Genomic DNA, 10971 nt, shown 5'->3' with positions numbered 1-10971 from the left:
AGTGAAATAAAGAGGTTTAAGGCAAAGAGAGAAGTTCACCCTCAGTCCTCAGGGGCAGAGCCATGACTCCTGGCTCAGCCATGGGTACACCCCCTGGGCTGTCCCAGTGCAGATGGACATTTGGACACAATTCTTTTTCCATACACTAAACAGAAGACAGCGTGGAGTTATACATATAGATATAGATAATGTGTTTGTTTATATATATGTACTTGATGGGGATATATTGAATATATATAATTTACACTGTACCACACCTTCAAAAAATAAAATGTATATTTTAAAAAAACAAGAAAAGACAAAAAGTGATAAGAAATGATTATTTACACATTTTCTTCCTTCCTCTAGATCCTGGAGAATTCTGAGTTCCTTTAAAAGTCAAGGTAGCCACATGTTCCAGAACTGTGGACTCTTACACGTCTGCTTGTGTGTGTGTATATGAGCATATATATATATACGTACACACACACACACACACACACACACACATATTTACCTTGAAAGAATGCTCTCTATAGCAGAAGTGGCCACTTTACAAAAAAAAGAAAAAAGAAAAGAAAGAAAAAAAAAAGAAAGAGAAGAAAAAAGGAAGGGAGGAAATGCCAGTTCCCTCTCCAGGCCTCTGCCGGCCAGAGACGGAGGCAGCGGACCTCGGTCGCGTTTCTGGGGCCCAGGCGGCCCCTGGGCAGCTGATGGAGCCGCAGGGGAGTCTCTGGGCCCAGGCCCGGAGGGGTGGGGCGGCCTCACCGCCCGCGGGCCTCCGGCCACATACCCGGCCCCTCGGCCCTGAGCCCCGGAGCGGTGCCTGGAGGCGGGAGGCGAGCGGCTGGACTGGGGACAGCGAGACACAGACGCAGACGGAAGCACGAAGGGAGGCGCGGGCCAGGCCTCGGCGAGGAGGAGGACCGGAGGACCGGGAGGGAAGGCAGGAAGCGGGGAGGTGGAGCCGGCCGTGGGCCCCTCGGCCCAGGCAGCCCGGCACGTCCGGGCGCGAGGCGGGGGAGGCCGGGGGGCGGGTGGTGGTGCCGAGCCTCCAGCCGCCGCCCCGCCAGGGCCCTTTCGCCCGCCGACTGCCGGATGGCGAGGGCGAGGCCGGGGATGAGGCCCCTCCTGCTGCCCTCACCAAGCCCACACGAACAAAGTGGCAGAACTCATAGACCAAGTAGGAGCTATTTATTCGGTTCACAGTCGTGTGAAATGCAGCAATAAAAATCTTTGGACTTCAGCAAGTTGTTTTAATTTTTTTCTTCTTTTGAAATTAAAAAAAAAGAAAAAAGTGTCCGATGTCCCATAATGGAACTTAGGGGATTAAAAAAGATGAAACCCTACGCAGCCCCCTTCGCAAAAAAAAAAAATCGTAAAATTAGCATAATCTCATAAACATAAGAAAACTCAAAAAATATTTTATAGTCAGATATTTTGGATTTTACACCTCCTGTAAATTATATATACACAGAATATTGCAGAACCATAGCTAATACACGGTATTTTCACTATTAATGCTGGTATAATCTTTATACACTGGCCCTTTATTTATGATTTGAAATTATTGCATTGTTTAGCTCGGACTGAGACTGGGCTTGGCGCCCGCCCCCTACTCACTGTCCGACTTGCCCTCCTTGGCGGTGGTGGAGTGGTTGTACAGGCCCTGCGCCATGAGGTGCACGGCCAGCGTGTTCTTGTTGCCCGTGGCCTTCTTGATCTTGGCGCGCTTGTTCTGGAACCAAATCTTGATCTGTGACTCGTTGAGGCTGAGCTCCTGGGCCAGGCTCTGGCGCCGCTGTTCCGTCAGGTACCTGTTGGTCTGGAACTCGGCCTTGAGCCTCTGCAGCTGCTCCGCCGTGAAGGCCGTGCGGGGCCGCTTGTCCTCTTTGTTGGGGTTCTTCTTCTTTGGTTTGCGAGACCTGGGACCTAGACAGGCATGGTGGACACAGAGAACTCGGGTGAGGAGGGCTCCAGGCCTGCCTCCTTACTCAGGGGTGGGTCACCCACGGGCACGGAAGGATGCAGAGGTCGGGAGGGAGGCGGCTGCCCAGGTCCAGCTGGCTGACCTGGAGGAAAGCTGGCCTGGACTTGAGATGGGACGGGGCGGAGCTCCCACCCACCTCCAGGACCCTCCCCTGGGGAGCGAGGAGGTGGCCCAGGAAGTCTGCAGGAGGGACTGTGAGTGCGGGTGACGGGCAGGCTTAGCGGAAAGGGCTCCGGATGAAAGGAGAACCCCTGCAGGAAAGCGAAAAGCCACAACTTTGTGGCCAGGCTTTTTCTAGCCCTTTCTGAGGTTCTGTCCAGGAATAAGGACAGAACGGGGGCTAGGTGCTGGAAGAGAGGTGAGGGGGAAAGATCGGGGCGGGGCAGCCGGAGTAGCAGGAAGAGCCCTGGGAGGTGTAAAGGGACTCCCACAGGGAACACCCCCAGGTCCTAAGGGCCGGGGGTGCAGGGTCAGGTGGGCCCCGAGAACAGGAGGGGCCCAGGGGTCTGCCTCCCCACCTGGCCCTGGGCCCAAGTTCACTGCTCCCTTCAGGGACAGGAAGGCACCCACATGTCCTTGCCTGAGTGGGGCAGGAGCACTGAGCTTCCCTCCCCTTCACCGCACCAGGTCTCCCCAGTCCCCTGTCCAGGAGAGGGGGCCACTGGGGGCCCGGGTGACCTTGGGCAGAGGTTCACACTTCTGACCCCTCACACCTCCTCCCGCTGGGACGCCCCACAGCACTTGAGGCTGGCTTGGGACAGTGGTGGTGAGGCTCCCAGGACCTGGCCACGGGAAAAGGCCTGAGAAAGCAGAGCAGAGGGAAGGGGGCCAAGTGTGTTCTTCTCGTTGGTTTCAGAAGGTGGGCCCCGTGAGCATGTCTGTGAGGAAAGAGGCCTTTGCAGGCAGGAGTCACGGCTGCATGCCTGGGGTTCTTAATCTGTTAAGCGTGTGAACTGACTCTGGGGGGCTCCTGGCCCCAGCTTCTTCCGAGGCGCCCTCGGTGGGAGGCTGGAGAAGGCTAGACCTCGGGCAGCCGGAGCACCCAGGTCCCCGCCCCTCGCCCCTCTCTGCAGGGTCAGGGGGCTGCCGGGCCACGCAGCGCAGCGCCGGCGGAGGGATCCAGCTTCGAGCCCCTCCGGAGGCACCCGGACCCGCACCAGGAAGGTGGGTTCGGTCCCCAGCTCGCGCCGAGCAAGGGTTCTGGGACGGTCCGCAGGCCCAGGGGGCGCCGAGCCCTCCCTCCCCCCGCACTCCGAGCCCTGTCCTCCCTCTCCGGGAGGCACGATCGGAAAGAGGGGGCCGTGTGCGCTGGAGAGGGGGCGCCAAGGGCTGATTCGGCTCACACTCCGGGCCTTTTAGCTTCCAGAGCACGCCCCCGCTCACACCCACCCACGCGCACTGCCCCACGCGCGCGCACACTCACGGTCCCGTCGCACCCACGCCGAGGGCACCGGCTCCTCGCCCAGACGCCTGGCTCTTACCCGGGGGGTGCGGATCCGGGGCGGCGGCCGGCGTCCCGGACGCGCCAAGGGGGAAGGAGGTGTCTTGGCGAGGCCTCGACAGGCCCCGGGCGGCCCCGCGCCTGCTCGGCCCCCCACCGAAGCCTCGCGTAGCGGAGCCGGTTCTCCGTCTCCACTCCCGCCCTCCCCACCCCCCCAAACTCCTCTGGCCCTGGGGCGCTCGCACACAACGAATCAGCCCACAAAAGATGCACACCATTTTACGCAAAGAAAATCTTCCTAGAATCAGAATTTTTAGTTCCTTTTCTTTCTTGATTTTCTTTCAAACCGCAAACACTTAAGGAGTCTCGGAAACAGGACCAAACCTCCGCAAGAAAACTCTGCGTTGCTGCTTTCTTAAACGCCAAGAAACAGATCTTATCTTACGGGGCTTTTTTTTTTTTTTTTTTTTTTTAAGTCCAGGAAGACCAGCCGCGGAGCCAGGCCGGGCTGCCGGGCTCCCGCGAGCCACTGGGGCCTTGGCGCGGCCGCGACTCCAGCGCCGCACAAAGCCCGGCCGAGGCTCCTCGCCGGCCGCATTGTGAGCCTATATGTTAATTAAATATTAACAAAGGAGAGAGGCGAGAACAATGGAGCAAATTTCAGATCTAGCTGGAGAAATCTGGATTTCATCAGAGACATACACACCATCTCTGCGGGGAGGCGGCAAAGGGGTGACTTAGCTGTGCTGTGAACTGGGTAAACGACCCCCGCAAAACAGTTGAGGGCTGGGGGGGCAAGGGGGTCCGGTGTGCGCTGCCGGCTCGGGGACAAATGGAGTCTGCACCTAATGGCGGTTCGCAGCCGCAGGACCCGCATTTAATGCGGCTGATGATTTCTACAGGGACATGGACTTAGCTTTTAAAAATCCCGGATCTATGAAAAATACGCCCAGAAGCTCTGCACACCCCCACGGGCTCCCGCCACATTCCCCTCTGAAATCTGCTCCTTTCCTACGCAGAGCTGCACCAGGAAAGCTCTGGGAAAGGTCCTTTCCATTTGGGGATTACAGGCCTCCCTCCTCCAAGCTGTGTGCGCGCCGGCTCGGCAATCAAACCAGGCACGGGGCAAAGGGCCCCTCTGTTTCCATCTCTTCCCTCCGCGGATCCCCCCAGGTCCCCTCATCAGCCCCAGCTGAGGAAGAGCAGACAGCCTTGCTTTCTTCCCCGGCCACATCTGGGATAACTGGGTCGTAGGATGAGTCTAGGTCTGCGGTGGGCTGGGCGTGGGTCCCGGGTCTGGACTGAGTTGGAAGAACGCGGAAAAGGGGTGGAGTGTGAGCTCCGGGCCTGTCTGCCAGCCACCCCGTTCCCACAAAATAAACTCCAGCCAAGGGAGGGATGGGCTAGAGGCTGCAAGGAGAGGCCCAAAAGGCAAGAGAGAAAGGAGGTCCTGTGCTTTCGCCGTTCTACGAAGTCTGTACCCCCTTGTGAATCAGTCCTGTCCCCTTTCCTCCTGGCCGCTGCCGGGATCAGCGTCAGCCGCAAACAATGTCGCTGTGTGTACGTCTTTGTGTTGGGGGACAGGGATCCTGGTGTCTTCTTCCTCCGGTAAGTTCCCGCGCCAGCGCTGCCCCGCAACCCCACGGGCCTCCCCACGGCGGGCCAGGACATGGGGCCCCAGGACTCACCTGAAGAAGGTCGGTCCGAGTAGCGCGTGCAGTAGACCCAAGCCGGCCAGAGCATGGGCTGCGCACCCAGGTTGGCGCTGGCCTGCGAACTGTCCGAGTCTGAGCTCACAGACAGGTCGCCGCCGCCCAAGCCGCGGGCCTTGAGCGCCCCGTCCAGGGGGCCCCCGGGGTCTCCGCCTTTCTTGGCGCCGCTGTGCAGCGAGAGCGCCTTGGAGCCGCCTTCGCCGTCACCCGAAGAGTCGCCGCTGCCACCGCCGGGCAGCGGTCCGCCCGCACCCGGCGCACCCGGCGCGTTCTGCCGGGGCTCCCGGCCCGACCCCAGGAGCTGCTCGGCGCCGCCCGCGCCGCCGCTTCCCTCCGCGCCGCCCGCGCCGCCTTCGCCGCCGCCTCCGCCGCCTCTGCCTCTTCCGGAGCCGGCACAGCACATCCCCGCGTCCTTTCTCCGGCCGAACTCGGGCCGCAGGATGTTGTCGATGAAGAAGTTGGTAATGCGGTGTGGATGCTGGTGGTTGCCCGGCGCCTGCAGGACCGCGGGCAGCATCAGAGCCCGCCGGCGGCCAGTGTCCGCGTCTCCCGGGCTGCTGCCGCCGCCGCCGCCCGAGCCGCCGCTGGGGCTGGATTCCGGCTGCCGCTGCCCCTCCACCGCCGCCGCCGCCGCCGCCGCTTCGCTGGGCTTGGGGTCATTCTCCTCCATGCTGTTCGCAACAAATCCCAAATCGCTTCTCCGGGGAGTCCCTCCAATCAGCCCTCGGCCCGCCCGCTCTGCACGCGGAGACTCTCGCGGCCAGCTCGTGCCCCTACCCCGCCGAGTCTTCCGAGGGCGTGCGCGGCGGCCGCAGCCAGGGCTGGGCTCCTACAAGTCGTCGGCCGCACTCAGAGCGGAGCCACGTTCCAATCCACGAGTTGAGTTAGAAAATACCAAGAGTCGCCCCGCGCCCAGATGCCGGGAGATTCAAAAGAGTCCGGTCCTCGTCTTCGCAGCGCACCCGGGCTCTAGACAGTCACAATGGTCCAGCGTGGACCCGGGGCGCCTCCGGGCTCCGCGCTCCTCTCCACGTCCGGCTGCCTCCGATCCGGCGCTGCCGCGGCGGCTGCCCGGGACTAGAGCGACGCGCATGCAGGCAGCGCGCTCCCCCGCGCTCACGCCCGCCGGGGCCCACTCGGGCCGCCGCCGCCGCCCGGCCGCCCCCGCCCGCGCGCCCCGGCCGGCCCTCGAGGGTGCGGGGCGCGAGCGGTCAGCGCGCCCGCCGCCGCCAGCACGCACATGGAGGCCCGCGGGCCTGCGCTGCGCTCCGCCGGCCTCGGGGCCCCCTCCGCGCGGCCGCCGCCCCGCTGCGGACCGGGGCGCCCCACCGGCGTGCGGCCGCGCCCCCGCCGAGCCCCGCCGAGCCCCGCGGCCCGAGTCGCATGGGTGAGCGGCGGGAGGCGCGGGCAGGGCCGGGCCGGGCCGGGCTGGGCCGCCCGCGCTCCCTCGCCGTCCGCACGCCCTCGCCGCCTCGGCCTCCGCGCGGCTCGGAAATTTCCAGGCCACTCAGCGCAACCCGAGACACTTTGACTCTGGATTTTTGTTCTTATTTTTAACAGAGCCCCCTCGAGTGACGTCGCGGGCCGGTCTCCTGGACACGTGCCTCGGGCCAATGGTCGCGGCGCCGCGCACCCACGTGACGCGCCGGCGGCCGCTCGGTGACAGGAGCCTCCCGCCGCCCCTCCCCCGCCGTCGCCGCCCCTCCCCCCCTTAAAGCGGCAGCGTCCTGGCGCTCCGGGGACCGGAGCCCGAACCGGCGAGACCGCGACCGCGTACCCTGCGCTCGCTCGTGTTTTCCCTGCCGCTTCTCGGTTCAGGGATCTGAGAAATCCGCGCGATAGCCCCGCCGGGTCACCCCGGCGTGCAGACATGGACAAGCGCTGGAAGATTGCTATTTTTTAACATTTCCATATTGTTTACCGTGGGGGAAAAATCCCACAATTCCTTGCACAAAATGCATAAATAACATTAAGTGAGCTGCCGAGATACAAAGGGACTTTTGTAGTCCGCCTTCCTTGCTGGTCGGAGAGGGGAATTGTCACTTACATTTGACTTTGGTAACCCGGCAGATTCCTGTCTTAAACGCAGAGCTGACGCGCAGGACCCTCTTCCTACAGACACTCATCGTAAGTGTGCGTGTGTGTGCGCGTGTGCGCGCTTGTGCAGGGAGCCGCGTGCATACGGTAGGATTCCACCCCGGGACAACGATCCTCCTGAAACGTGCATGCAGGTCAGAAGAGCTCGGGAATACGATTTGGGACTCCGTGGGGGGGAAGAGAAATAAAGGAGCATAAGGGTTATAAATGAGTCTTCTTTTCTGGAAAGGCAAGGGGAGCTGACGGTCAGCCAAGACTTCAACACCACGTGGAGAGAAAATACTCTGGAGCAGCTGCGTTCCCCCAATTTTCCACCCATCATCTGCCCCACCCCAAGCCTCTACCCCACGGAGGGACTACCAGAAGGACATTCACCTCAGTTTCTTGTCTTAAAACCCTTTAAACTAGTTTTTCTGGAGAGCAGGGCCCATCTGAAAGGGAAATTAGAAATCACATGGTGGGGTGGCCCCCCAATTTGTTCCCCCCCCCCGCTTTCCTCTATTCCTTCCTAAGCTTCCTTTCCAGTTGCTGTCAGAATGTCCAACTTGAACTTCTGTTTCCCCTTCCCTCCCCCCTCCTCCTTCTGGCTCCTTCTGTTCGCTCTTCTGTCCTTGCCCCCAGCTGCAAACACCAAACACCGTTGTTACCCCAGGCATGCCTGTCCATCGTTTAAAAGGCACTTTCATGGAAATCTTCAAAGTTTGAGAAACATCCAAAAGGGCAACTCTGAGGGTGCTGGAGCGCTGGCACAATAGAAGTACACCGGAGGGGGATAAGAGGAAGGGTGCAGAGAGGCAGAAGAGGGACAGCCCAGGTGGCTTCGGGGTGCCCAGCAACTGAGGCCCCCACGGGGCCGGCCCTGGGCCTGGGGCAGCCAGCAGGAGGCTGTCGGGCCGGGAGGGATGGAGGAAGGTCTGGACAAGCAGCCCTCCAGGCCACATTGAGGCTTGAAGGCTTGACCCTGACCTGGCTCCCCTTTTCTCTGGTCCCCACCCAGGTCCTATCCTCTCTCCACCCCAGCTCTGTCCACCCACTGCGGGCTCCAGAGTCAGGCCTGGGCTGAACTCTGAAGCAACAGAGTGCTGCTGGGGGGAATTTCACCTGCGGAGGAGGGGCATGCACTGGGCAGGAGGAGGTTCTGGGCTGGGTCACCTGCTGCTAAATGCAGGTAGGTGGCTGGGTGAGGGTAGGCTCTGGAGGCAGAGGGGGAGGCTCATTGGTCCTCAGTGAGACTCAAGCAGGATGGGGAAGCACTTCCCACTGGGGTGACTCACATCTCTCTTTCCTCCCCCACCAGTGGAAGGGTCTTCACCAAATTATCTGGCTAGATACACACCTGCCAGTGGCCCTCCCTGGGTCTCAAAAAATGAAGCCCATAGTCTGTGTGTGCCTGGAAAAATGAAGCTGGTGAGTTTTGTGGGAACACCCTATTTACACATGTTTAGGGTTTGGGGGGAAATTTTCCTGCGACTCTGGGAACCCTAATCATCAGAGAATGTCCAATTATTTTGGGTCTCTGGATCACCAAGTGGGTAGAGGGAGGGCCCGGGACTGGTTGGTTCTTGCAAAGCCACCGCAGGTTGATTTCTCCACCTGTCCCATGAAAACCAGTTAGGCTATCTCCTGAGAAATAATTTCTTATGTCTTGGGCATCTTTGCCTCAGCATTAACTGAGCCCAAGTGCTGGACTCCCGCTGTGTTTTCTCCTGCGATCCAGACCCAAATTACTGGCTGCAGCATGAGCTCTGCAAAGCAGCATGTCACCTCCAGGCCAACCTCACTTTTGGGGGGATAGCATTCTGCAGACACTGGTCTCCAGGCTGCAGATCAGGCTGGTCGAGGAAGCAGGCCAATTCCTGAGTTACGGGCTGTGGTGGGACCGTGCAGGAGGAGGGGAAAGGAGGGGAAAGAGGAAGGAATGAGGAGAGAAATCATTAGAGAGCATCAGGCCACTCAAAGCCAACCCAAACATGAACATAATTCCGGAAGCGAGCGCTCCTTGAGAGTGGGCGCCATCCAAAGGTACAGCGTGGAGGGTGAGAAAATCTGGGAGGAAGCTGCAGAAAGTTGATTCGCCCCGGGGCTGAGGGAATCCTAAATCTTACAAACACAGAAATCGCAACAAGCTGTTTTCAGAAAGCTCTAAAACACGCTTGAGGGCCGACCGGCCAGGCGGGATCTGGGACCCCGCCTGGCTGTGCTTTCTGGGGGCGGCGGGGAAGGCGGGGGACGCACTTCCAAGTGTTTGCTCCAGAACCCGAGGTGCCGGCCCTGCGCCCAGCAAGCCACGCAGCTCCGCTCTCCCACCTGGACGGCGGCCGTCCTGCAGGGTGGGCTTCTCCGCGTGCACAGGCGACCAGCACCGGACATTTGTTTCTCCCTAACATAGTGAGGCCGAGGCCCGGGACCCCCATCCTTTCTCCTCTCGCCAGGCCCAGGAGAGTGGCGGCAACCCCCCTCCCCGCTTCTGGAGAACCATCCTCCAAGCTTCCCCGGTGCTCCGCACAAAGGGGGATCTCAGAATGTATCAAGGGGAAAGACGGCTTCTGGACACGGTGTTTTCATAGCCCCGATGCTAGACTGACAAATAAAATCTCCGGTGGCAGAGAGCTCCTGAGGACGCTGGATGCCTGGCTGCAGATCCAAGCCCCCCGTTTTATCTTAAAAACGAGGCCGGAGGAGGGGAACTTTTCCAGCCACTCTGCTGTCCCCTTACTTCCCACACTTCTCTGGGAGGGCGGGGGGACGCGAAGAAAACAAGCGAGCGCGATACGAGCGGCGTTGGCTTGCAGCGGTCCTTGCCACTCGGTTGGTAGAGAAGCCCAACAATTCCGGAGGGCGAAATCTCAACCCCAGCAGAATCAGGCCGGGGAGCCCCGCGCCCGTGGCCGAGAGCCAGCCCCGCACGGCCGGTCCCCGGCGCCGGGCCGGGGCCTTGGGGCCGAGCGGGGAGAAAGGGCCTGGCCCGGCGGAGAGCCACCCTCGGCTCCTGGGGCTGCCGCCGCGACCCCGGCCTGCAGACAAAGGCCGAAATGATGGGGCCGGCGGAGGGGGGGGTGGTCGGGCGGGGCCGGCGGGCGCGGAGGAAATGCGGCTGTGCTCACCTCGCAGCCACGCACCGGGCGAACTTGGGGGCCTGGGGTCAGGGACCTCGTCCGAGTAGCCCCAGGAGAGGGTTAAAGCGCAGCAGCAGAGGACCTGGAAAGGGCCTGAAGCGTCGTGGGGAGTGGGGCGCAGACGCCCTTGCGCTCCGGACCCCGCGTCTCTCCCTGCCCCGGGCGGCAAGGGGCGCCCCGCTCCCGGAAGTCCCCACGTGGCACCCAGGAGAGCCTGCTGGGTGGGTTGGCGCCAGGCGGAGGCTTAGCTGAGGAAGGGGGAGGACAGCGAGCGGCATTGCCCGTCTGGACCCTGCTGCCAGAGCCGGAGAAGAGGCGGCCTGTGCTCCGCAAAAGTCCCGTGGGAGTTGGGGGGGGGTGAAGTGGGTGCCCTCCTGTCCAGGCCACAGGGAGAGGACCTACTTTTGACACTTATCCTCAGCGCCAGCCTGGGAGGGCTGGGGAGATGGGCAGAGGGTGGGCAGTTCTCCAGAGCTGAAACCTTCCCTAACCTGGTTCCTCAGGAAAAAGGATGCTTCTAAAGGGGAGTCGTAGGATCGCCCCACTTGTGCTAGGAAACACACACCCAAACTCGTTCCTTTGCTCTGGCCTGGCGGCCCACCATCCGTTGGCTTTCTCCAGAGCCAGGCGACTCTT

At 61.3% G+C, this 10971-nt stretch overlaps 1 protein-coding gene across 1 annotated transcript; it reads right to left on the bottom strand.

Moving 5' to 3' along the window:
- Positions 1-1594: 1594 nt before the first annotated feature.
- On the bottom strand, positions 1595-5792 carry EN2 (engrailed homeobox 2; the record flags this gene model as incomplete). The annotated part of the gene is made up of 2 exons (XM_082632829.1): positions 1595-1911; positions 5099-5792. The coding sequence occupies 2 exons, from the start codon at positions 5790-5792 to the stop codon at positions 1595-1597; spliced, it is 1011 nt and encodes a 336-aa protein (XP_082488955.1).
- Positions 5793-10971: the final 5179 nt, after the last annotated feature.

Source organism: Mesoplodon mirus (genome assembly GCF_964341445.2).
Source record: "Mesoplodon mirus genome assembly, chromosome: 9".
Classification (NCBI taxonomy): domain Eukaryota; kingdom Metazoa; phylum Chordata; class Mammalia; order Artiodactyla; family Ziphiidae; genus Mesoplodon; species Mesoplodon mirus.
The sequence above is the reverse complement of the archived record's forward strand: the minus strand, read 5'-3'. Positions and strand labels throughout refer to the sequence as shown.